Raw genomic sequence first — 25,709 nt, 5'->3', positions numbered from 1 at the left:
TCACTGACCATCACTTCTCTTCTTAACCCATCTTAAAATACTATTTGCCATATCTTCCTGGTATAAGCATTATCCCTCTTTAGTTACTACAGCTCTAACATCACCAGGGTTCTTCAAATCTTCTCCATTGTTCAGGCATCCACTCACTCTGCTTATTTAACATAAAATGCATATAAACATATATGCATAAAAAGAGATATTTAGAAGATGCAGGGGAATACGTTTCTTAGTGTATAAGCTTGATTTCAGAAAAAAAAAAGTAAGGTGTCTCATAATTTTCTTTAAATAAAAATTAATGAAATAAAATAAAATAAATAATGGGCTTCTTCTGTTAGCAATTTAGCATGAGATCGCTTTGCATTAAAGATTTATTTTTTAATAAATCTGTAGATTAAAAATTGCAGCAGCAAGCTGCAAAATATTTATATTTATAGTAAGAATAATTTAGAGTTGCCTTGGCTTGTCCACTCAGTGGGTAAAGCACATCGATGCATTGTGGGAGATGGAGGCTCATCTCTTCCGGTTCAAACCGGATGTAGATGAATTCGGAACAGCGATCTTGGACGCCATAAAGGACAGGAGGATTTCCCGAGGTAAAAGTGAATTGTTCTTTTTCTCTTTGAAATATGGAGACCTGTTTTTTATCCCACCTACAGCTGGATTTGCTCATTATACCAAGTTAAGCTACTTATATTTTCACAGTAAATGAGTTGCACGAACCGTCTGCTGTTACCGGTATTTGTGGACGGGGTAAGTGCATCTAGTATAGTATTAAGTCAGCCACAAGAGAGAACGTGTGTTGTTTCTTCCAGCAAATGTTGATAGTTCAATGGCAAAGTGGCACTGTGATACTGGAGTGTGGATGCCTGAGAAGAGTAGTCATTACTAAACAAAGTATGTTTATTTTAAGTATTGAAAAATGTTATTGAATTGTTTTTATTTTTGTTATTAACCTGTGTACTTTGAAAAAGTGCATACTTGTCACAGCATCACAGCAGAGAGGTAATATCTTGAATTTTAGGGGGTGATTTTAATTTCTTTGTGTTTGTTTTGCTTTGTTTTTTTTTTCTAGCCAAGACCTTGGTTTACTCAACAACAAAGCTTCCAGATAATAACAGATATTAAGCTATGTAGATGACATTTAAATGTTTGTTCAGTTATAAATATTAATTTATTATTAACTTATTTAGTTGTGGAAGCCAATAGACTGCACGTAAAAGATGGATGTGGAAGCAGATGCCTGTTCTAGCTCCACCCGATGTTGAGTTACAAAAATATTCATATTATTTTGGAGTTGCAGTAAACAGGGGAACTAATGGAAGTCGAAACAGTTTTTCTCTACCTGTCTTTTGAGAACAAATTTAGGACTTTTAATACCAGAGTGTTTGGAAAGTGGATCTAAAAAAAATCCAGTTTCAGCTGGCAACAAGAGTAACTTTAGTTTTTAGCATTTCCATGACGACTTAATTTTTCTGCCTCACAGATTGCCACTTGACTACCTTAGGGTTCGCGCTCTTCTTGAAATAAAGCATGGAAGTTGGTTAACTAACTTTAATTCCATTAGGGCATAAAACTGCAAGTACAGACTACCAACTTGTGCAAATAAAAAAAAAATGCCACAAATACTTTAAAGGTTGGGCAGCTTTGCTTTACAATAAGGTTGAAAAACTATAAACTATATTTTTGACATATTAGAAGCTCTTTAACTGAATAAAAAAGATAGATGTAGCTTCCGGTTCTGAAAAGTGAAGCCAGTGCTAAAGTTCCTTAATCATTCCTTGAACCATATCATCAAATGGCCAACAGGGGGCAAATCACCTGATTTTAAAAAAAGTTAATTTAGTTAATTCTGGTTTCCATTAGTGCCATTAACATTTACCATTTCACATCAGTCTGGTTTCAAAAAACTAAAATGGCTACTGTAAAAATTCTAATCTTGTGGCCTCATCAATGGTTAATATTTCAGTGTCTTATTGATGTATTTTTCTGTCTCTTCTATACAATGTTTTATGTCTTCACACATCATAAATACAAACGAAAAGCCTGCAGCCATGTGAGCAGGTGTGTGAGGCTGAACTTTAGCTCACGGTCACTGATGTGCTGTGAGCTAGCCATCGGTCCATCTTTTATTCACCAACGTATGGTTCATTAGAAAATCTGGTTCAACCATTTGTTTTTGAGCCATTTCAGACAGTGTTTGTAAATCTTAGGAGCATGTTTACACCTGTGGTTTGTTTTCTCTGGTCCGAATCAGTTGATGAGTTGGTACACTTGTAGCTTTTCCCCATGATTTGGTTTCATGCTAAATGGCTAACAGAAGAAGCCCAATTAAAGAGAACTCTGAGCGAACCAAAGCGCATCACTACAAACCATGTCAGAATGTTTAGTCCACTCATTGTCCACATGTCTCTGGGGCCACAGGTATAAAAGTAAATGCAGGAACAAGGTGCTATATTCTGGACTATTTCAACTGATTTTTGTCTTTTCTGTTCAAAATTCACAGACTGTTATGTCAGCAGACTCGAGCAGCGACGAAGATGTGCACCTGGTATCAAAATGTTGGGAATGTGGGCAGAACATCCACAACTTAAAGAAATTGATTTCACATTATAAAAGCCACAATACCAAAGCCACATGCCACATCTGCAAGGTTAGTTTCCGTCGCCTGACGTCACTCTCTACACACTTGGATAATGCGCATCTGCCACCTGTCTGCAACAAATGCCATCAGTCTTTCAGCAATGTCTGGGAGCTGAACAAGCATGCAGAGAAACACTGTACAGACTCTGAGTTTATCCAAGAAGATTCCTCGTTGATTTGTAAGAGGCAGAGCAGTGACAGCTCTCCTAATGAGAAGACAATGCAGCAAAATGCAGATACTGTTCAACATGACTCACTGCCAGCACTGAAGTCTGAACAGAGAGCTGATATAAAACCTGAGATGCCTAAAAACAGTGTGGCGTACATACTGGGTGCAGATGATGAAGATCTTAGCACTGAAAGTGATTCCGACATGGCAGAAGATTCAACAAGCTCTGCTTCTGAAGATGAAGTCATGACACACTCTAAACCTAATAAACTGCCTCCAGATCACTCTGAAACAAATGGTCGCTCCAACTCCAGTTTTCCCAATGATTCTGGTCATTTTTCAGACTGTCCAGATTCCCAAACGACATGTGCACCCTTTCCTGCTGCCAATAGTGTAATGTGCACTGTGTGCGGCAGAGGTCCGTTTAAGTCAATTAAGCTCCACTTGCTGCACTGCAGTGGCGTAAGAGTAAAATATCAATGCTTTCTGTGCAAGAAGGCCTTTCTAACTGAGAGTGCTGTTAAGAAACACCACTTGGCTCTGTATGCCTGTGACATCTGTGGCCAAGTTTTCAGTCACAAAAACTTGTACTATAGCCACCAGTGTCCCAAAGGGAGAAAATCGCCTTTGGTGCTTTTCTGCTCTGAGTCAATGCCGAAAGCATGCAACATATGCAAATTCCTTTTTACCTCTGAGAAATATTTAGTAGAGCACGTAACCAAAGTTCACACGTCAGTGGTCAGCACCAAGGCGTGCACTGTTACTACTCCATCACTGTTGGCAAAGGATAACCGAGGAGCCCAGAGCACAAAAATCCAGCTGCAGTCAACCAAGTTCGTGAGCAAGGCCATTAATGGAACACACAGTGATGGCCAAACGTCAGGGACAAATGGTGCCCTAGCTCAGCCAAACCAACCGCCTTCAAGTAACCTTCATTCCCCTTTTCCTGTGCTTTCAAGACCCCGGGACACATACCAAGAGGGTGCGCTCTTTAACCCCCCCTCACAACCAATGCCAACCATCCTAGCCATGTTTGAGAATGACAGCCATCACTTGGCTTTGATGAAACGCATGAACAGCAGCTGGCGCTCCAAGGTGCCTTACCCTTGCAGGCAGTGCGGCGCTGTCCTGCGGCAGCCCTCGCTCATCATCAGCCACCGGTACCTCCACCGAGGCCGCCGGTCGCACAAGTGCCCATGCGGACGAGCTTTTAAACACAGGCTGCACCTCCTGAGACACTGTATTCAGCACGCGGAAGCCATAAGCTACATCTGTGTTAGCTGTGGGGACACTTTCACAGGAGCTAAACTCCTGGCGCAGCACCTGAAGGGCGGGTCTCCAAAAAAATCTCCCTCTGGCTGCACGTGGAAAAGAAAAGTCAAGAGAACATGCAGAATGCCCTTCACGTGTGACTGCGGAGAACTGTTTCCCAGGCCTTCAGCATACATATGGCACCAGCTTAAAAACAGGACAAGTAACAAACCGAAGAAGCCTACGGTGTGACAGAAGTACGAATAGATCAGTTTTTATTTCTTCAAGCAACAAATCAAAATAGAAATGCCACACATGACACCTGCTTGTCACCAGTCTGTTTAATTCATGTGTCCTCCAGTGACAGAAATAAAGCAAAAACATAAACACACTCATTCTAAATGACTTTGAATTATAAGCATGTTTTAGATGGTTATTAACATGTTTTTACCATGTGCAAATGTTACATATTTAGTTTCTCATACATTTTTCTGCTGCTACACTAACTACCGGAGTTTAAAAAAATAAAATAAAATGAAAAAAAAAATAAAGGTAGCCAACAAGGAGGCTTTTTTTCCAGCACTGGATTAAGTTTAAACAAAACTCCAGTTAATCCTCCAGAAAGAGAGAGAGAGTTGGTCCAGTTTTGCAGCTGTTCTCACAAAGTGCTTTCTTATTAGTGACATTTGTACAGAGGTTTAATTAAATCTTGTTTTCTGTTTTAATACAGCTGAAAATGTTATGCTCCTTTGAGATGCTGAAGAATCCGCAATTATCTGGAAGAAAGTCGTGTAGTTTTTATTATTATGATTATTGTTGTGTGTTTTAATATTGACCACTAGATGGAGCAGTTGGATTGCTAAAAGATGAGCTTATAAGGCCACTGAAGTTTCTTTATTTTCAACAGGTGTAAAGTGTTGGATGTTTTTTTTTTTTTCTTCCGTCAAACTGTGGCCGACGCAAGTCTGCAAGTTTCAGTTAATAGTCATGGGATCCCTTCGACTTAGAGTTTGCAATAAAACTTTCTTTTCATCAAGTTTAATTTGACATTCACTTCATTCTCTTCACTCACCAAAGTCTATTACCGTTAAACACATTTTCATTCAAGATTTACTTAAACGGCTACAGGAGAGCACAACAGTGATGAATTATTGAGACACCGTGTGTCTCAGATGATGGAAAATGGTTGGATTAACACTGAAATACTGCAAAAATTAAAACATGCAAAATGGCTTATTCCACAGGAATAAGCTAGGAATGTAGAGCATCAATAATATCTTGAAAATAGAAGTTTACAGATATGTTGTTATTGCAGATTAAAGGATCCTCCACAGTCCTTGACTGAGATCAGGTTAGTTCTTGGGCTCTGTCACCAATCCTTTTGCTTGAAAACCCAGCAGATTTCCTGAAAATGCACTCGGATTTCCCAGCAGTGAATTTAGGTCTTATTTTATCTGTATAATTTAACAGCAGTGAGTCACTGTGCAGTACACTCAGAATGGGGCCAAAAGATGATCTTTAGTGAGTATGCCAGTCCTCCAAGTGGTTCAGCATGTTAAAGAGTCTAAAGCAGCTCTGGTTGGAGAGGATTCGTGGATACTTCAGATGAAAACACTACGGACTGTTTTTAACAACTGCGTGCAGTCGTGTCACCTACAAAAAAAACCCAACAAAATAATTTTGTTATTCTCCAAAGTGAATATACGTATGATATATGACATCCTACAGTGTGTTTTTTAGCAGATCTGTGCAGGGACACTGGCATCTGTAAGTATTGTTTACCTGATCTCTGGGTTGCGGTGACGTACAACCTGAGACAGCAGATCAGACGTTTGTTGGAAGCAGCGACTCAGCTCGTCCAGCTTCTGCTCCATGGAGAGGATTCGCTGCTCCAGCTCCCGATAGGAGTTATTCCAGTTGGCACTGAGGTCGCACATAATCATCTGCATCTGTTGAAATCCACCACACAACACAAATATTTTGGCTTTGAAAAGAAAACACACTTGGAGTTCAAACTAGAACCAAAAGTCTAACGTTACTGAACACTGTGCAGATACATTTTAAAAGTATGTTGGAGAGTTTATGTGGATTACTGACTGATTGACAGTGATTTTGAGGGAATCAGACAAAAACATTTGGATCGCTTTTTGTTTTGTTTGAAGCTGTTTGTTTTTTATGCTGCGGCTCAGCTGCACTCAGTCAGTAAGCAGGAGTAGATTGTTAGACCGTAACTGACTGTAAGGTAACCATAGAACGGCTTATTTAGTGAAACTGGGCACATTTTCATATAATTCCAGCAATTACAGCGCTCCAGAATTACATTTGTGACTCTCACTAGGTGATGTCTTTTTAATGTGTTTTTTCCTCATGGAAACCTTTTCTGTGCCTGTTCACTTCTGACAAATTAAAATCTCATCATCCAGTTTTTTTTGTATGCATTTATCTGCTCTATCTAAGAAACCCCAAACAGCAATATTTAATTTCGGATTCCTCCTCATAGCTGGCAAATGTCACTCCCAGTGTGGTCTTCTGTTACTGTAGCACATCTGCTTCAAGGTTAAACATGCTGTGCTTTCATAGATGCTCTTCTGCATAGCTTGGTTGTAAAAAGTGGTTATTTGAGATTTGAGTTACTGTTGCCAGTCTGCTCAGTCTTCTTTGACATCAACAAGGAGTTAGTGGCCAGGGAACTGCTGGTCACTGGATATTTCCTTTTTTCAGAGCATTCTCTGAAAACCCTAGACATGACTGTGTGGGAAAATCACAGCAGATTTGTGAAATATGCAGACTAGCCGGTATGGCATCAACAACCCTGTTTTAAAGTCACTTAAATCACCTTTCTTCCCCATTCTGATGCTTGGTGTGAATTTCAGCCGGTCGCCTGGACCTGACGTACAAGCCTAAATGCATTGAGTAGCTGTCAGGTGATTGGCTGATTAGAGATCTGCATTACAGAGCGACTGAACATGTATACCAAATGTAATGGCCTGTAAGTGTAAATAAATGGAGTTTTACAGTGAATCAGATGTGCTGTTATTTACCTTTGGGAGATCCACCATCTCACTGACGTAATCTCTTAGTTTTCTTTGTTTAAGGCGTAAATGCCGAAATCTGTGAAGTTAAAAAAAAACCAACAACTGTAAATGTGATTTTTGAGACACGTGGAAAAATTCAAACGGTATTTTATTAGACCTTATTTTAAATGCTATCCTGAGGCACAGGAATGTAAACAAAATAAATGCTGTGAAGTGTTGATCGTCCAATATGAGTGACTACACTGAGATAAAACACTTACAGAAACTCTGATTTGAGGAATATTCTGACAATCAAGTATTCAATAACTCAGTATTAAAGGAGTCATGCTGAGTTTGTTGAAATGCTATGAAACATTACTAAATTTAGTTCCTTCAATAGACAATCCAGACAATCAGCTAACAAAAACATATGAAAACCAATTTTGCAATCAAGCACCTGGTCAAAGACAGCAGAAGGGTCTCATTACAGTATATACTGTAACTCTTAAAGTAGAGAGGGGCCTTCTTCTCACACTTTCCACACAGGGTTTATTTATAATAGTTTAGAACAGTTCAAAGCAGGAAGTACGACCCCGTTCACACAGGCTGACATATTCTCACACATGTATTGCTGTTGTCAGGATAATGTACCACATGATCAGCGTTTCGGACATCCTGTCTTGTGTAATCCACTTGTTCTTAGAAGAGAAACTTGTTCAATTACAAGCAGACATAATTTATGGAGGAAAAAAAGCGATTCTTCTTAAAAGTATCTCCCGAAAGGTTTGCACAATAGTTGTCAGTTATTGTCAAACACTTCAAATAATCATTTAAAAAAGGGGCCTTTTATTTATTTACTTGCCAGGAAGAACTTTGCATTGGACTCTGAAGAGTAATAAAGCAGACACTTGTTCACACATATCCTGTCCACATAAAAGAGGCAAACAAATCTAATTAGTAATCTAAATTAGCATCTTTAAATTGGTGACTCTGAGCATGTTGACAATTAGTTAATGACCCATAAAATACACATGTAAGGCACACAAACCACCACCCACATACTGTACACCCCTCACACAGACTGAAACACGCACGCAGACACCCAGCCTGAAGGTATTATTTTGCAATACAGTAACTCACACTCTGATGGCTTCCAGAAGGCATCTCTGGTGTTTTCTGTGCTCACCGCGGTTGCCCTTTGTCACGTTTGCACGATGAAGAAGCCAGCATTCTCTTAGCACATTAGCAGCAGCATGGCGAATCTGGGAAAAGAAACATTTGAACTGACTGCTTAAACATACAGAAATGTGGTGACAGCACATATTGATCAACTTTGGATGTTCGACTGATAAAATTCGTGCAGAGCCGCTAACTGTTAACTTTTAAAGATTTTAGTACAGCACACATCGTCCAGGCCAGCTGATGAAATCCAGATAGCCTTTCCTGTTCCACCCTTTTGTACAATGATGCTGTTTTCAGATAGTGGCTGTTATGGTCAGTGAGTCTTATATACAGAAATTTATAAAACAGGCCATAACGGCTAAACTAGGAACTTGAGATTTCTAGATTTCGCTTGTATTCTCCTGTTTTGTTTTGTTTTTTATTTGATTCTATTCATGTCTGTTTACCTTCCTGCTCAAATCACCTTTGTGTGTAACTACCCTGTGATGATGTCACTACGACCTTGTTGTGAGGGTTATTAATAGAGGTTGTCAGTGTTTTGCATCCAGATGTCTTCCCTTGTTCCCATCAGTATAAATCTGGACTGCACCAGTAAGCTCAGGAGGATGCATGCACATGCACACACACAAACCAAAACAACCAAAAGCGAGGCATAAAGATGCACCTTGTGACAGGATGCAGCCACCAGGAGAGAGGAAATGGTTGTATCCTCCAAAGCAGTGCTTCTACTTCAGTCAGACATTGCTACACGGTTTGGGGGGGAGCTGTACTGCTTTATACAAAACACAGCTTTAAACCAAGACTGCACAATCTGTCAGTCATTACACATTTTTGCGTATTACCAAGACACTGAAAATGATTTCTTGTAACTTCCCTTTTTCCCATCAACAAGCAGACACTTGCAACCACACTCCTCTCCTACTTACTTTCAGACACCCTTAAAAGCAAAACACACGCGTCAGCAGTTTCCTGCCCGCTGCTGCACAGGCCTGAAGTGACACAAGTTTCTTTCCTGACAGAGATAAGATTATTTCCTCTGTTTGACGCCTTGAAAAGGACATCAAGAGCCTGGCAGTTCTCCCTTCTCTTTTCCCACACAATCCTGTAGTAAAGGAATCAAACACCAAAGCGTGCATGCAACATGGAAAGCAGTGACTCATCCATCCTGACATCTCTATCCGTTTTATCCTGTCTCTTATTTGGCTTACAACACTGCAGCTACCAGTGATGGGAGGGAAGGTAATTGATGGTTACAACATGTTTATTGGATTGTTGCACAAAAATTTTCATGCAAATGCTACAAAAATTAGAGCCACTATTTATGAGAACTTCAACACAGCTCAGAAAATGTATGTGTTACACTTTTATATTAACATAAATTGTTATCAAGATTATTTTTTGTTGGACAAGACAGCTGTTGATGTCATTTATATTTAGCTATTAGTAAACAATATTTTCTTTAAACTTTCACAGAATTTTGAACCATAAAAACTCAAATTCTCCTTTTCTTGTGGGTTCCTTTTTATTGCCCAAAATACCAAGTATACAAAGCATACCAAAGTGTATTAGTTTGTTGTATCAATGCTGTGTGGCAATGCAGCACAGACTTCCAGTTGCTCTGTTCTTACAACTGCATTACCACACATTGTCCCATTGACTCTGACAGCAACAAACACGGACATGGTGTTCATTGTGAGGGATTATCTAAATTAAATGGTTCTCAAATCTGCACACTGAATGTGGGTATGAACAGTTACCGATAGCTGTCCGGACACCTACTTCATGTAGCCCAAAGGATATATGATTTGCAGCGATTCCAGGGGGAAAACAAGAAAAACCACAAATATCAACTTTGAAGTAAAAGAATAATAAGCAGGAAAAGACCCATACATGCAAATGTCACATGACCCACTACAGAATATTTCAAATGGAAGCAATGAAAAAAACAAAAAAAGAAAGAACTTGATAAAAAAGGCATGCCGGCTGATTACTGTGTGTTTATACAGGTTTGCAGAAAATTGTTGCATGCTCTTACCCTTTTAGAAATCTGGATATCCATCATGAAGAAGTGCACATGTTTCTCTCCTTTGTTCAGCGCCAGCTTCTCTGTAACGATTGCAACCAGCATGGCGGTGCAGGCAACACCCTAAAACCCAAGACACACAGAGCTTTTAGTATTTTTGTTGTCGTCTCAACAGATCGTCAGCGATTATGTAAGACTGATCCAGAATACTGAGACAAAACTGATGAGCCTGAATTTGCAAGTTAAGCTCAATGACAGCGGCCAGCGTGTCTTTTTACGTGTCCATTACCCTCTAAGGAAAGAACTTCTTCAGAAAACTCAGTGTTGATCCTCGTACTTCCATCTAATAAATCAAAACTAAATTTACACAAAAAGTTCAATGCTTAGACGGGCCTCAGTGGCACTAAAATAGTGTGGGTTTCCTCTGAGAATAGCTTAGCGCTATTCCTGGATAGGGAAATACAGAATGATGGTGAATATTCGAATGGGTCTCAAAGCAAAACACATCCACATCTATAAAAAGATGTATCAATGGAGACAGAGACAAAACACTGCACTCATATCCATTACGAATAAAGATAAAAGTTAACCAGTTTTTACCTGTTTTCCACTTTTCAGCTTGCATTAGAAAGAGAGGAGAGAGAGAGAGAGAGAGAAAGACCAAGCATGAGCAATAAAGCTTGAGCCAGAGTTCTGAAAGATATATTTATCCTTCATTCCACCAGCCACAAAATATCTATCATTACATCGTCTGCTAAACCTGGGAGGTACAAACTCTTTCCTTGGATCCATCCTCACACAGGGATGGGATGCAAAAAGTGGTGTCAACTCCTTAAAACAGCTGCAAATTGAGTTATAGCTGGACAGAGGCCAAAGTGCTGAACATTGAGGCTTTCAACCATATTACAGGTGTGAGTATCACCCCAAGTTTCTAGCTCCCAGAGCTGCCCTGATGGGAGTGGGAAATCTATTTTTTTCCAAACCCTGGGCACAGGTTGGCACACCCTCCTGTTGTAGTGGTGCCAAAGGCAATAAACCACCTAAAATGGATATGGTGGAAAGTTTTGCCTTATAAGGGGGGAACGTAATGAAAACAAGGGAGATGGAGAAAGAGAGAGGGAAAGATTGGGAGGACTGTTTTCCACTCTGTCACAGAGGTGTCTAAACCGGACTTGTGCCCACATCCAGAGCCATGGCCGAGATTCTTATCTGCTTGTACCAGAATTCAAGGCAGCAGCAAAATGTGTTGCCATTTCAAACACGGAGCCACTCCTTGCTTGCCCTCACTTGACCTTTCCCTCCAGCTTTTTTTCAGTCTTCACTTACCAACATTTTTGCATTAACATAAAAAACTAACTTGTTTTAAGAAAAACATCTCACTTTAAGATGTTCATATATGTCCTTTTTTGCTCTTTTACACATGAAAAACCTTAAACCTGGCTGTAATTCTCTGAGACAGTATGGCACACTCAGCAGAGCCATCACACTTCACATAGATCTTTGTGCAACTGCACAGGGTACACTGCATGCTGACAGCTTCCCTCCCTCAGTCTTTTCATGTGAGCGCCTGGTAATATCAAGGTCTTGCAGAAGTACACTGTGTCAACTTACAGCTGCAATCGAAATCACGCACACACACACAAGGGAAGGAAGGCATTCAAGCAAGAAGAATTTAATGTATCAAAGATAACTAGTGGAACAGTGCAGAATAGGCTGGATTGCAAACAGCGGAGAAGTGAACTGAACCAAACTGAAATGACCTGAAAATGACATAGGAAAAATGAAATAGGAAAATGGAGGAATAGTTGTTGCAGTGGAACAGAAGGGAATGAAACAAACACGTGGAACAGAACATTAAGGGTGAGAAGGTAGAATGAAGTAGAACAAATGACGCTAAAATACACGGAGAAGGGATTCGATAAAACATAATAAACCCTAGCAGACGATAAAAGATGCTAATAGATCACAGTACAGGAATGAAATCAATTGCGCAAAAGGAAGTCCTCCAGTGAAATCAACATGGATAGCATGTTGATTTCATGCTATCCATGAAATCAACATGTAATACAGTGTGACAGAACAGAGAAGAAATGGAACAAAATGGAAGATAACAGAAAATTCAACCTATTTAGAGACAACATAGTGTGACAAAGTGAAAACAGTGACAGAAGCTCTTGGTTTTGTGTGTTATTGTCTGTTTTTGCACTCAAAAGTGTGTCGGGTGGTTTCAGTGGTAACAAAGACAAGCAAAGCAAAGATTAAAAAAACTCCACTCCCTGTGCCTCCCTATTGAATTGAGGGTTGTTGTCTCACAGCTACTGTAAGGAGATAACAGTTTGTACAGTGAGACAGTTTTTATAATTTTGTCTCCATACATCACCACAAAGGACTTTGATTCAAACAGTCAAGATGCGACTGAAGTACAAACTTTTAGGAGTATAACAAAAGTATTCAATTAAGGAATTTAAGAATTACAATATACACATTCCCTAATTTTCAGAGGCTCAAAAATAATTGGAAAATTGAATGCCAAGTAGTTTCAGATGAATTAGGTCTTTTTCCTTTTTATTCCATGACAAAATAAGCAGATAACAGATTTGAAATTCATTCAAATTGTTGAATTTGCATTTGCTGAATGCTTCCTGTAAACAGCAAACAGGAGGCCATCATTGGGCTGAAAAAACATATTAAAGTAATCAGGGAGATAATGAAAGCTGTGAACATCCTGCTACAGTCTTAAAAAGAAGGCACGACCTGGTCATCTCAGTAACAAAGCAAATGCCCTGAAAGACCACTAACAACTAAAGTGCATGATTACAGAATTATTACCATAATTATTACGATAAGAAAATCCTCTTCACAACATCTAGAGCAGTCCTCAGGAGGCAGACACTGACAAAGTCTAATATCAAGACTCACTGAATGGAATTACAGAGGATTTACAACAAGGTGCAAACCACTGGTTAGACTCAAGAACAATAAAGCCAGATTAAACTTTGCCAGATTAAACATCTAAATGAGACTGCACACTTCACAAACACCAAACTTTGAACGCGACTGGGTGCTAGAATTTAGGCAGTCTAACTTCATCAAGTTCATCAAGTTGTATATAAATGATTGTGATTCCTCATGGAATACCTTTGTTAAACCTCTGGAATTAAAGCTGAAAATCTTCATGTTTGTCTTTGTTCTAATACTTCTGGGCCTTACTGTACACAGCAGGACTTGTTGATGTCTCTTAATATCTTTGTTATCAATTTTTTTTTTTTAAGTTTAAGGTATTCTATATGTAATTTAAACTGTTTTCTCTTTGTTTTATATTTGTAGCACTTTGGCCAACATTGTTGGATGTAAAGTGCATTAAAAATAAAGATGCTATGCTAAAGATGCTACACTTTTCCCTTTTTCATACACTGTCTGATACAAGGCCAAAACAATCATTTGATGAAGAACAAGCATTGTGTGTTTTATTTTATTCAGTATGCCCTTAGTTTTTATGTGAATCTAAAATCATTTTCAGTACTACATTTTCTCAAATCAGCTTAGTTACCATGACTCCAGTGAAGAGACACACTGCCTTGCCACAGTTGGTTTTGGGTGCCACATCCCCATAGCCAACTGTGAGGAAGGTGATGGCTATGAGCCACAGCGCTGTATCCATATGGCCTGTTGATTCTTTGGTCTGCCTGCAGGAGAAACAACGTAGCACTGAGACTGAAGTGTAATGAAACATATTATAAAGAGGTATTAGTTGAGTTAAAAAATAAACATTACCACAATTAACCCCACCCCCCAGTTGTGAAACTGTATGAGATAGAAAACATTTTTTTTTGTATGTATGGTTGTTTCTTTGTTTGTTTTCTAATATCAGTTGTTGAATAGGATTAGTTCTCTAATCCTATTCAACAACTGCTCTGGAGTATAAGTATAAGTATAAGTAGCAGCTGATAATTCTGACTAATATCAGTCTAATCCAGAAACCTGTTTATAGATACAGTTACAGGCTAAATCCCTTCTTATATTTAACTATTTCAGTGAATCACCAAATACAATTAAGAGCTGAAGTGATGCAATGCATAAGTTTATTTGTGACACTCTCCCTGACTCTCTGAGGTTCTTCATTTTGTTTCTTAACATCTCAAACACAGTCTGTTTGATGAAGGTGTGGCGTACTAATCAAACCGCCTTATCAGTGCAGATTTTTTTACAGCACTCAGGAGTTCGGGAAGTCGAAACCAGTATAAACTTGTAAAACATCAAAAGTACAAGCCCAATATAAACTTTGCTGAAGCCTCACAGCTAGATAACATATCATTTTATCCGTCTGGCTCACGGATCTAGTAATCAGCTAGCATAATGGTTGCGTGTTGACAGATTTGGTGAAATTATCTGCTATCAGTAATAAGCTCTTTTATTACTTCTGACAAATCAAAATGTCAAAATATACACGAATGCGAGAAAGAAGCGGAAAACTGAAGGCAAACCGCCCATTAAGGTTCAAACGAACAAATGACCTCACGCTGTTTAAACAGCCAGGCAGATTGCAGAGGATCAGGCTGACATTTAGCTGGCAGACGTCAAAAAGAATTTTGTTAGGGGAGAATTATGAAATCATTTATTGGAAATCCATTTTGAACCAGAAAGTCAAACTGACTATCAAACCCTGAAGAGGAATGTTAAACTACTGGAGAGCATTTTGGTGTTTCTGTGTATAATAGTCAGTTGACACCTGGGTGAAGATGGAAGAGAGATTAAGAGAAAGAGCTAATTAATTTTTTTTTTTTATGAGAAAACTTTCATTTTGTCATTGAAAATCTTTGGTTCGTTATTGTAATGCCTGCATTTGTGCAAATGAAAAATCAGTTTAATGCGATTCTGAATCAGTTTGATTACACAAAGTCTCAGTTGTGCTTCATACCTCTCACACAGTGTAAGCATCCAGGACACAGTGAGCCAGAAGAACAGGATGAAGACTAGCAGCATGCGTGCTGGGTGTTTGTTCATCAGTACCTTGAGAACAAAGCGAAAGGTGAAGTTGATATTGTTGAGTGAGCCTATGCTCCTGTAGGAGGCACTCAGCAGCACTTTGCTGTGCAGCAAGATGGCTCTGTGCACCAAGTACAAGCGGAGGAACATCAGCACTGATAACAGCAGCTCCATGTCCATCAGGGTCTCGCCGTGGTGGCTGGAAACACACAGTGGAGATGGAGTGGGAACGGTGGAAGAGGAGTTCACATGGAGGCCCACCCCCCAGTATGATCCAACAGGATGGATAACACAAACTAACAGCTCCAGGGTGATGACAATAATCCTGTGGCTGGTCATGGCGATACGCCAGTCCACCTGGTTGTGGTCAATGATGAACAGCTGAGGGATGAGGGAGGACAGTAAAGAGTAAAAATAGAAAGGAATTTGATCAAAGTGCAGTTGGAGATGGAAGACAATAACATTACAGTTGCATCTTCTTCTCATACTGTGGATATGATATGCAATTAATGTAATGATGGTATGTAAATATGGTGTAAATAAAATCTGTGATGTTTCTTCTCCAAAGCTTCTGTCATTAGCTTCATCTTCCATTTTTATTTCACTTACTACATGTTTATTAATCACTTTGCATTTAATCATTAGTTAGCATTAGTTACTGTTCATCTCTGGCTGTCTTCCACAGTCTGTTTTTTTCTTCTTTTCTCTTCTGCCTGGTTCTGCCGGTGGTTTCTTCCTGTTTTAAAGGGAGTTTTTCCTTCCCACTGTCGCCAAGTGCTTGCTCACAAGTGGTCGCCCAATTGTTGTGGTTTCTGTGTATTATGAAAGTGCCTTTATCTTAGAATATAAGGCACTTGAGGGTGACTGCTGTTATAATTTGGTGCTATATGAATAAAACTAAACTGAATTGAATTTGCCTACAATATTTGCTAATGACATTAGCAGGGTGCTTTCATTTTGCTGATGTGTTTTCAACTATATGACTTCCATTTCTATCAATTGCCTCAGCAAAGTTATGATGGGGAATAAAAAGTTGTTAGAAAGAACAAAATACTTTGGGATACGCATAGTATAATCTCATTATGTGGATTACTACGACATGCATACTTTGCATTATAAGCGGGAAAGATTGCAAGTATACGATAGTTGGGCTGTGCTAAAAGGGAAATGATAAGAAAATTATTTTTGGCCCGCTAAAGATTTGAACCAGAAATATTTGACAGAAGCCTGTGAGATAAACTATGAATGTGTATTGAAATTGTGACTCAGATATTTCCACTTCTTCAATCTGCAGCTTTATTTTGTTTAAGAAAGTGAAGCAAGGACATTCTTAGAACTTCCTCTTTCATCATTTTGTTAATTATTACTTTTTCTTTAATCCACCAACTAAGACACTTTGAGACGGTCTGAATGATTTAGCCTGCCACTTCTGACACCAGTTACAGCATGCATCACTGCACACTGTCTCTATATCAGTCCCCACCCTAAGCCTGTCCTTCCTTATCTCCTCTACACACTTGGACAGTACCCCTCTTGTATCAGATACACGCGACTTATGACCAAACTAAACACTCTGTAGGTAAGAATACAAACCCAGCAGGCAAAAATGAAAGAAACTGTTACAAAACAGACACACAGTTCTTTCTGTACTTGTTGTTGTTACCACTCTTCAACATGCATGCTGTGACTGTGCAAGAGGGGAAATGAAAGAATGTTTACTCTGTTTAATTTCAACCAAATCCCTTCATGTATATTAAATTCCCACACAAATCGGCAGCAAGCCACGTAGACTGGAAAAACATTACAGCTGCAATATTGCGCATGCCTGTGTGGGCTGAGATTTTTATTTGGGGTTTTCCTGCATGCAGCAAATATCACAGACAATCAGTGTTGAGGCTACCAGACATGGCCTGAGAGGGGCTTTTTAAAAAGCTGCCTTTAAGTATCTCTAAAAAAATAGAATTTTAACCAAACTAATGCTGAGTTACATTGAATTACAATAAGTAATAGTTCAATAAGCGATGCCAAAAAACATAAAAAGCATACTCACCTGGATGTCCTTATAATGGAAAGCTATAATGAGGATCAGAAGACACCCAGTTGACAGGCTGATGGAGCAGTTGATGATCAATGCAATGTTTGAGCCCTGAGAAGAAAACAGATAGAGTTAGAGAAAACAGAACCGTGAGTGATGAAAACACAGCTGTTCTTCTGCAATGTCTAAAATTTCACTGCTTTTCATGTTTTCATATATCAAGGTTTGATATAGCCCAAGAACTGGATAGCTGCTAGTCCCTTCTGTAGCACTGAGTGAAAACACTTACATGCAAATCAAGTCCTTCATTGGGCACGTACTTTATTAACTAAGACCCAGCAATTCAATTTTATCCTTTTGTGAAGGACATGAATCTGAGACTTCTACGTCAAAGGCTATTTATGCAATCTATACGAGTCCTGCTGCAATGTCAAGAGGACATAATGCACTTTCTATTGATGCTATATTTGTGTCTGTTTGGCAAACAGAGCAAATGGACTTTCTTTTCAAAATAACAGGAATTGCAGCTTTTACATTTTATGACCACAAGGGAGATTAAGTGATCATTTTTTGCAGATATTGTGATTCTACTCCCATAAACGAAATCATTTCATCAATTAGTCTTAACTTTGATTTAGTAGAATTTCAGAAATGCCCAGTGATATTATCTCTTCTGAAACAAAGCATTTTGTTTAGTTTCCTTTGAAGTGGACAGCAGGACTTACTACCTCACATTTTCAGCCTATTTCAGGAAGAAGAGGGCAGGGAGAGACAGAAAAGATTAAACTCAAAATTGTGGAAGGAGAGTCAGATTAGAGCTGTCAGGAGATGAGGTGGAGGAAGGCCAGATAGCGGAGCAGGAAGGTGAACGCTCAAATTAGGACATACTCTATCAGCTTCTGAGGAGCCTGAGCAGGCAATATGACGGCCCCCACTGTCCATAATAAGAAGTCTTTTTTAAAGTAAGTACACACACACACACACACACGTCTCCAAAAGTTGATTCTGTTCATCTGTTCAACAGAATCAACTTTTGGAGATTTACTTACCTGGATGATTGAGAATGCATCAAGACATATGAATATACGCTCTCTCAGACACACACACACCAAATATATCTTTGATTTCTTCTTTTACCCCATTGATTTATATCATTAATAACATATATGCAATGTTAGTGCATTAAACTCTCCTGTCTTTATCAATTATATTTAAATGACACGGAAATCAGGTCAGTTTTTTCAAAAAACATGAAAACCCACAACAAACAATCTGATTACGCCAAAGTGTAAATAGGAAACCAGCTTTTTGAAAAACATGTCACAGCACAGTGGGAGAAATGTTTCTTCACTCATCCAAGTGACTTCTTAAGTCTAGAGTATGAGAAATTATTTGCTCAAATTATGTTTTAGTTTTCCTTCATCCACCTGTTTTATGAAAAAAAAAATACATTTTACTAGAAATCCACACTAAAATAGAAACAATATCCTGAAATTACATCAATCAGTGATCAAACCAGACCATAAAGGGATGAAAGATGAAAAATTAATAACTAATAATTTTTAAAAGGAGTTGCTGTAATGTTTCTTTTATCCACAATATTTTAATTATCTAATATATATATATATATATATATATATATATATATATATATATCAGAACATTCTTTTCTTCTTGGTCTAGTCTGTATATGACATTTTTCTTTTGATTTCAAAACTGCGATTGGCTTTGTTTCATCTAAGGAAAATTCATTTATTCTGAGGCATTGTGAAGAGAACGCACGTCTTTGTCTTGGTCTGCTGTGTGACACTGTAAATTTTATCCTTTTATCTTTCTAAACTAAAGAATCCACTGAAAAAATCTGAAAAAAAATCTATCAATATATTGTCTTAAATGCTTGCAGAGCTCAGGTTTGCAATGGAGCCTGGGACCTATTGCAGCTCTCACAGGACACCAGAAGGACATGTCATAAGTCCATCACAGTGGAAAAAATACATAAATAATAATAAAACACAACCCCCATTCCAAGATTGGCCCTGTAAAACTTAACTACAAACCGAATGTAATGATTTGTAAATCTCATAAACTGATATTTTATTAACAATAGATAGATAGAATGCTCTGTCCCCTAAGCACAGATATTTCTCCAGATTCTCACATTCTTTTGATGACTGTACATGCTGTACATGATGAGATATTCAACATCCTTAGAATTTTATGTTGAGGAACATGTTCAAAACATTCTAGCCACTCTTTTTTGATTTGTAGACAACTGCCCATATTTACTGAAAAACTGTGCCTCTCTAAGATTAGACTTGTTTTATGTCCAGTCATGTTACTGACTTGTTAGCGGTTAACCTAATTAGCTGCAAAATGCTCCTCCAGCTGTTTTTGTTGCCTGCATCCCAACTTTTCTGAGATGTGCCATCAAATTTAAAACGAGGTAACATTTTTCATGAAAAAAAAAAGTTTCATAGTCTTTGTATTCTGATTTTATTTACATATTGCACAACATTCCAGCCTTTTTGGAATTAGGATTGTATTCACAAAGTATAATTTAAAAAAAAAGGTTTCATGTCAGTGGAGGGATCGATCAATTGCTTTGTTTGGAAAAAAGTGCCAAATTGTTCAATGATCAAAAACAAACATAAAAAATTAAATTCCCCACTATTCTTGGGAAAGAGTAGGAATAACCATTTTGCTGTTGTATACAATGGCTGTCAGTCAAACACCTGCCTTCCAGAAACTGCCCAGATGGGAGTATTTCACTCACCAGGTTAAAAAATAATACTAGACCTAAGATATTCAACTTTATAAAACACGAAATGCTATCCACAACTACAAAATAGTAAAAACAAATCAAAAAGCTACTAGCTTAACTGCATGTATTTTATTACTGCCCAATAATGACTGCACTTCTGTTACTTTGCATGGTCACCAATCAGTCTCTACAATCTGATGTTTTCTCAAATGTACATTAGCCCCCTTTTTGTTTATGATGAACGTATTGTTGGAATTTCTCTTTCCATAATATATTATATTGAACAATTTTTGTCTTTCTGTTACATAACAGTACAATTGCAGGCTACTTTTTGACTCTTTCCAAAATGAGCTTCACATAATTTACAGTAATTAGTCCTAATGAAAAAGGAGTTACTGATTCTACAGTGAACTCCAAAAAATACATACAAAACCACTTAATTAAAGTAATGTGTGCTTGTAATTAAATACTTTCCATTCCACGGAACAAGCAGTTACAGGCTCAGATACTCACACCATAATGCTTTGCTCCATCGTAAAATTGAGACGGTGTCACGTGATGAATCAAAAACCAAATCACCTTGGTCTCAGCAGTTTTAAAAGGCCCTATATTTGTCTATAATGCTGAGCCATACATGTCAGTGCAGGTGATGTATTAGTGGAAGCTTTTTTGCTTTTTCACAAGAAGCATAGTTCAGTGTGGTTTTACTGACAAAAAGATAATTACAAACTTTCAAACTTGAGGCGAGTTGAGTGTGTAGGTGGTATGGTGTGACGTCCATTGGCAAGGTACATTGTTTTCCACAGTCTCTCCCGTAGCATCCACATCACGTCTGTGATTCATCCAGCACTAATTAGAAGACCCCGCAAAAGCTCAACATTTCACCACACACCATAACACAGAGCTCAACAGCATGTTTCGTGCCGAGTTTCTAAAATTATTTCTGTAACATTTTCCTGTTTAACCTACTTTGGGTTAACAGACTTGGACAGATGGTCTTGGACAAATGAGGATCCAGTGTCACCAGAACAGGCCACCCAAGGTATGGCAAAACAATATAAAAAAACAAAACAAAACACTATATCTAGCGCAATAGTCAGCGGTCTGGGTTGAGTTTTGTAATAAATAAATACTTTCCAAAGTAATAATACATGCATCTGACTTTAGTTTTCGAGTTTGGTTTGTTAGCCACTGTGGTTTCATTAACGTTCATGTACATTCTCTGCAATAAATTTAAGTGTGGGTTTACAAAGAATATCAGACAAGATCAAAAGTAGTGTAGTGGAAAAGGTAAAAAAAAAAAAAGAAAATCTTAATGTCAGAGAGATGCTGCTTTGTTTTGACTGCCTCTTCATCTCATTTTGTTTTTTACATTCCTGCTGTCTGGTTGGTGATATACATTGAAATCTCTCTGTTGTGCCATATGCCCATATGAGTTCAGAATATACTATTTAGAAACAGAAAATTATAAAGTGAATGTTTACTGGGTAAGTCTTAAATCAAGAGTAGGCAAAAAAATTAAAGCATTTGCTAACAAATGTTTAAAGAAATAATAGTAATTACCCCAAAACTTTCAACCAAATGAAAGGGAAGCATCCATTTATCTTCTTCAACTTGTCCAGTTCAGGGTTGCAGACAATCACTCATGCTCACATTTATACCTATAGTTAATTTAAAGCCACCCCATGCCCACCCTGGATCTGAAGCAAGGACCTTGTTGCCATAATGCAACAGTACTAACCTCCAAACTACCATCCCAATAAAGGGAAGCAGCAAACAAAACAAAATCCGTCCTAATCAAGCTGCCTCCTTTATTCGATGTCTACATTATACCTACCAAGCCTCAAGCTCACCACCAGCTCATCCTGTTGATATACGCATGCTGTGTACTCATATTTTCAAAGAATGCCAGTGACTTCCCAAGTTTCTTAGTGCAAAGGGCATAATCATGCAAACCTATGTTCGCTATCAGCAGCTACTTTGCAGGCAATGTAGATTCATAAAAGTGAAACAGGAAAAGCAACCACCGAAACATTAAACTCATCATTTTTAAGAACAGGATGTGTAGTACTTGCAGCACACCCACACATCTGGCTTGCACAGCCTACATTTACATAAGTCAAATTCAAAAAGAGAAAGATTTACATCATTTTTGACCCATATCAAGCAAAAGCAAAGCTCACACAGAAGTCATTTCCACTATGGGGATTGGGACACGGATACCAAATGTGGCTGCCCTGCGTGTGTGAAAAAAAAATGTTCTCCCCATTTTGTTTGACCTTTGATCAGATGATCCATTTCTGCTGATTATTTTGCTCTGATGAGTTTAAAAAACAAACGTCTGTGTAGTCAGTGGATGAAATATAGCCACGTTAAAGTTGTGATAATGATATTGACATTCATTATCAGGACTTTCACCTGCTTGGCACATGGAATGCTTTTGACTAAGTTTAAATATAATCTGCAAAGTAATGATTAGTGAGAGGTGCTGTTTGATACAACAATAGGATGCTATAAAAATGTATGGGCTGTCTACCAAATGATGTTTTCTGTATGAGACAAAAATCTCCCATTTATGTTCAGGCGGACCAATCTGTCACAAACTTTCTTTTTGACCTGTAGTCTCAGAATCACTCAAATGCCTGCAATAATGATCGAATGCTCACATTTTCAGTCTTGGTGCATGTAAATTGTTTCAAACTGTAAAAGCCAGTTAATTAAAAAAGCAGCAGAAAAGATGACACAAGGTCACATTCAAGTCAAAGTGCATCCCCCTGGCAACTAGAACAACCTTAGTCAAGACAGAGAGACCATTAGCCTAGCCATGCAAACGCTCTAATTATACACTAAATGATGTGGAAAGATCGCCTGAAGTACTGTTAACAATCATGCTGCAGGGGAAGAGGTGAAATGTGGAAAAACACTCCATAAATAGCTTTGTTTTTGTGCATAACCACGAAAAAGGTTTGCTTGAATACAACTTTGTAGACGATTGCTAACTTTGATAGAGCCGCTCCAAATATATGCTGCAGCATACATAAAAATGACATAAAAACAAATAATATTATATGGTGCACTTCCAGGGAAAGATATAGATGCTATGTTTGATTAACGCTGCTGTTATGTGATAACCCCCCCCCCCCCAAAAGAGTCCATGGTGCAGCTCACATTCATGACTTTGGCACTGCATGAAGTTACAAAAAGTAGTATGAATCCTGGCATGAGTTATATAAGCTATGGTTAAATCAGAACTGAAGCCTCTCCAAAATAATATGCTTTTACTGTGGGCAGAGAACACTTTTCCAGTGCATCAGCATTTCCATCATACCAAAGCCGATGCCTGCTGTTAGGAGCAGTTGAACAGCACCTGTTCTTGGTTCATGTTTGTAAACTGAAATTCTGAACTCATATTTATGCCAGTACATTTAGTTTCACCATCATAATTTCTCCAGGTCAACCTCATTGAATGTAACAGACAGAGCGGTGTACCTGGTGTGCATTAGAAATGTGAGACTCTCTGACAGCATGATCAATCCCTGACTTCACAGCATGGATGTGGTCTGATGTTCTGCAGCACGTGTCGTAACTTTTTTCCACATGTGGAACTGGCATGTGCTGCGAGAGAGAGGGGGGGGTCAATCATTCGCTGATTGTGTAGACTGGCATTGTTATCCACTGAGATCTGCATCTTAATATCATGAGTCTGTGCTACCAAATAGACTGTCTGGAAATGAACTAACTAATTAACGGGTCACGGACGGTCAAACACCAGGTGCAGATTATGCTGCTGAGCTGCAAGCGGTTAGTGTTGTTTGTTAACCAAGAAATTAGTCATGAAAAGCTGTGTCCTGAAATGTGCTTCTAAGAAAAATCAAATCTAGGTGTGTATTATTAAAAGGTTGACATTGATTTGAGGTGCTGCTTGCCAGCAGTGGAACAAGTCTTTACAGGCTTTAGTTCCTCTGAATTAAGGTAGAAGCAGTAGTGTTCATTTGTTCATTTAGCATTTGAGCATGAGTCCAAGGGCAAACAATAAAAAAGTAAGCTCCTGAAAATAGAAAGTGAGCTTAATGTTGCTGTCAGAGCTTTGTCTGCTCTTTCCAGAGAAGGGCTGAACAAACGGACTAACTTTGCAGATGCAAAGTTGCTATCATTAAAGATGCTATCATTTAAACGCTTTACAACATGCGCAAAAGAGCAATGTGTCACATCACTTCTAGCGTGGGCTTTAAGAACTTTTAAGAAAAATATTCACATGAATCCACATAATAAGAGGCGGCAGCTGACACAGAAGGTAGCGAACTATACAAGATAAAGTTTTATGGTTAAACATTTAATTTAATTTCAAATGTAAGCTGTGCATTTCGCTGTGGAGATAATGTCTGAAAGACACTGACGTGTTTCGTGTCTTAAACCTACCGGAGTGTAAACATAGGGACATATTTCTGCGTGGATTATCATGAGCAGTATCCCAAAGAGAGCGGTGCCCAGAGTCCACGCGCACAGACGCTTTTTATCCTCCAGTAATAATTTTCTGTCTCGGAGTCTGTAAAGGTCGTCTCCCTCCATGTGAGTTGTCCGTTTCCCGGGGAGTGTCAGTGGCACCGACACGTCTGCGGAGTCCCCACGGTTTCGGCTGATCAGGCCATCGCAGCTCACGCAGTCGACTTTGGAGTCGCCGTGCAGGCTGCGATTTGTCATCTCCATCTCCGGAGCGCACACGAGACGCCCGCCTGCTCCCCTCTCCTTGTCGCCTTGCGCTTTCCCGCCCTATGCTTTGCCTGTTGCTCTCCTCCAGAGCTGGGTAAGGCATAGTCCGATGGCACAGTCGCGTAGCAGGCCCTTCTCACTTGCGTTCCTCATCCACGATGCGGGTTTACCAAAACTCTCGGGTCTTCTCCACAATCACCGCTCCAGCCCAACCGGCGCGGAGCGGTTACGCGCACTGCTCGCGCGCACAGCCGTCACACTGTCCACACTGCAGCGGACTTTGCGCTCTTATTTGCATGTCTTATTATTTAAGAGTGTGCGCTGGTCTGATAAGCGCTTTCTTTGTGCGCGGGTGGATGCGCTCGTCACGTGCGTGGCGCACTCTCTTAGCAGTGAAGCACAGGAAGGTTGCAGGTGCAGTGAAATGACATAAACTTTTGTACATTTCTTTATTTGATGATGTGTAAGAAAAAAGAATCCAATCATTGTTATTTTAATTGAGAGAAAACGCCAAACGGCAAATGTATGGAAATTCAGGTATGTAACCCCCGTGCTTTTATTTTAATCTTTCAAGTTGATTCTGACGCAATGAAACCTGGACTGCGCAAGTTTCACAACAGCTACAGAGCCGTGGCGGGGATGAGTTGCACTAGGTTATATTCAATGCAGTAGTCAGGGTTCACTAACATCGTTTGCTGTCACTATTCCATTTCTACCTGAAAATGTTTTTCTTGTCATTTTGAAAACATTCATGTAACTGTGCCCTCTGATTTCGATGTCTCCATATTTATTAAATTGCACAGGTAAGTCCCCAAATAGACTACACAAAAAGTGAGAAAAAAAAAGCCTTTGTCCTAAACCCTTTCAACTGAGGCACAGCGTCATGACCTTGGGCAACGTGACGCATCCAACGCACTAGAGTACTTCCGCTAACCAGA

General features: G+C 39.0%; 2 protein-coding genes across 6 annotated transcripts; one reads left to right on the top strand and one right to left on the bottom strand.

Annotated features, from left to right (window-relative positions):
* Positions 1-489: 489 nt before the first annotated feature.
* Positions 490-6,394, top strand: si:dkey-79d12.4 (zinc finger protein 260). 3 transcript variants are annotated; one of them, XM_005924223.2, is made up of 2 exons: positions 490-593; positions 2,504-6,394. In XM_005924223.2, the coding sequence occupies exon 2, from the start codon at positions 2,510-2,512 to the stop codon at positions 4,310-4,312; it is 1,803 nt and encodes a 600-aa protein (XP_005924285.1). In that variant the 5' UTR covers positions 490-593; positions 2,504-2,509; the 3' UTR covers positions 4,313-6,394. The 3 variants fall into 3 exon arrangements, with proteins under 3 accessions (XP_005924285.1, XP_005924284.1, XP_005924286.1); XM_005924222.3 differs by lacking the exon at positions 490-593 and adding an exon at positions 600-750; XM_005924224.3 differs by lacking the exon at positions 490-593 and adding an exon at positions 643-894.
* Positions 4,999-25,690, bottom strand: kcnn4 (potassium intermediate/small conductance calcium-activated channel, subfamily N, member 4). Of its 3 annotated transcripts, XM_042221906.1 has the most exons (11): positions 24,481-25,690; positions 23,551-23,676; positions 17,316-17,411; positions 15,198-15,646; positions 13,830-13,965; positions 10,880-10,897; positions 10,292-10,402; positions 8,215-8,336; positions 7,102-7,171; positions 5,843-6,009; positions 4,999-5,713 (listed from the first exon to the last, which is right to left on the bottom strand). In XM_042221906.1, exons 1-11 carry the CDS (start codon positions 24,766-24,768, stop codon positions 5,710-5,712), a joined length of 1,587 nt encoding a protein of 528 aa, XP_042077840.1. In that variant the 5' UTR covers positions 24,769-25,690; the 3' UTR covers positions 4,999-5,709. The 3 variants fall into 3 exon arrangements, with proteins under 3 accessions (XP_042077840.1, XP_042077842.1, XP_005924282.1); XM_042221908.1 differs by lacking the exon at positions 10,880-10,897; XM_005924220.3 differs by lacking the exon at positions 23,551-23,676.
* Positions 25,691-25,709: the final 19 nt, after the last annotated feature.

The sequence above is a fragment of the Haplochromis burtoni genome, unplaced genomic scaffold (genome assembly GCF_018398535.1).
Source record: "Haplochromis burtoni strain Fernald_Lab_line unplaced genomic scaffold, NCSU_Asbu1 Contig_76, whole genome shotgun sequence".
NCBI lineage: Eukaryota > Metazoa > Chordata > Actinopteri > Cichliformes > Cichlidae > Haplochromis > Haplochromis burtoni.
This window is presented reverse-complemented; position numbering and strand designations above follow the sequence as displayed.

Excerpts from the sequence above, each read along its gene's own strand:
- si:dkey-79d12.4 (XM_005924222.3), top strand. The coding sequence starts at position 706 with ATGAGTTGCACGAACCGTCTGCTGTTACCGGTATTTGTGGACGGG. Across the intron at positions 751-2,503 it reads TACCGGTATTTGTGGACGGG|ACTGTTATGTCAGCAGACTC; the intron begins GTAAGTGCATCT and ends CAAAATTCACAG.
- kcnn4 (XM_042221906.1), bottom strand. The coding sequence starts at position 24,768 with ATGGAGATGACAAATCGCAGCCTGCACGGCGACTCCAAAGTCGACTGC. Across the intron at positions 23,677-24,480 it reads GTCCCTATGTTTACACTCCG|CACATGCCAGTTCCACATGT; the intron begins GTAGGTTTAAGA and ends TCTCTCTCGCAG. Across the intron at positions 7,172-8,214 it reads CTTCTGGAAGCCATCAGAGT|ATTTCGGCATTTACGCCTTA; the intron begins GTGAGTTACTGT and ends TTAACTTCACAG.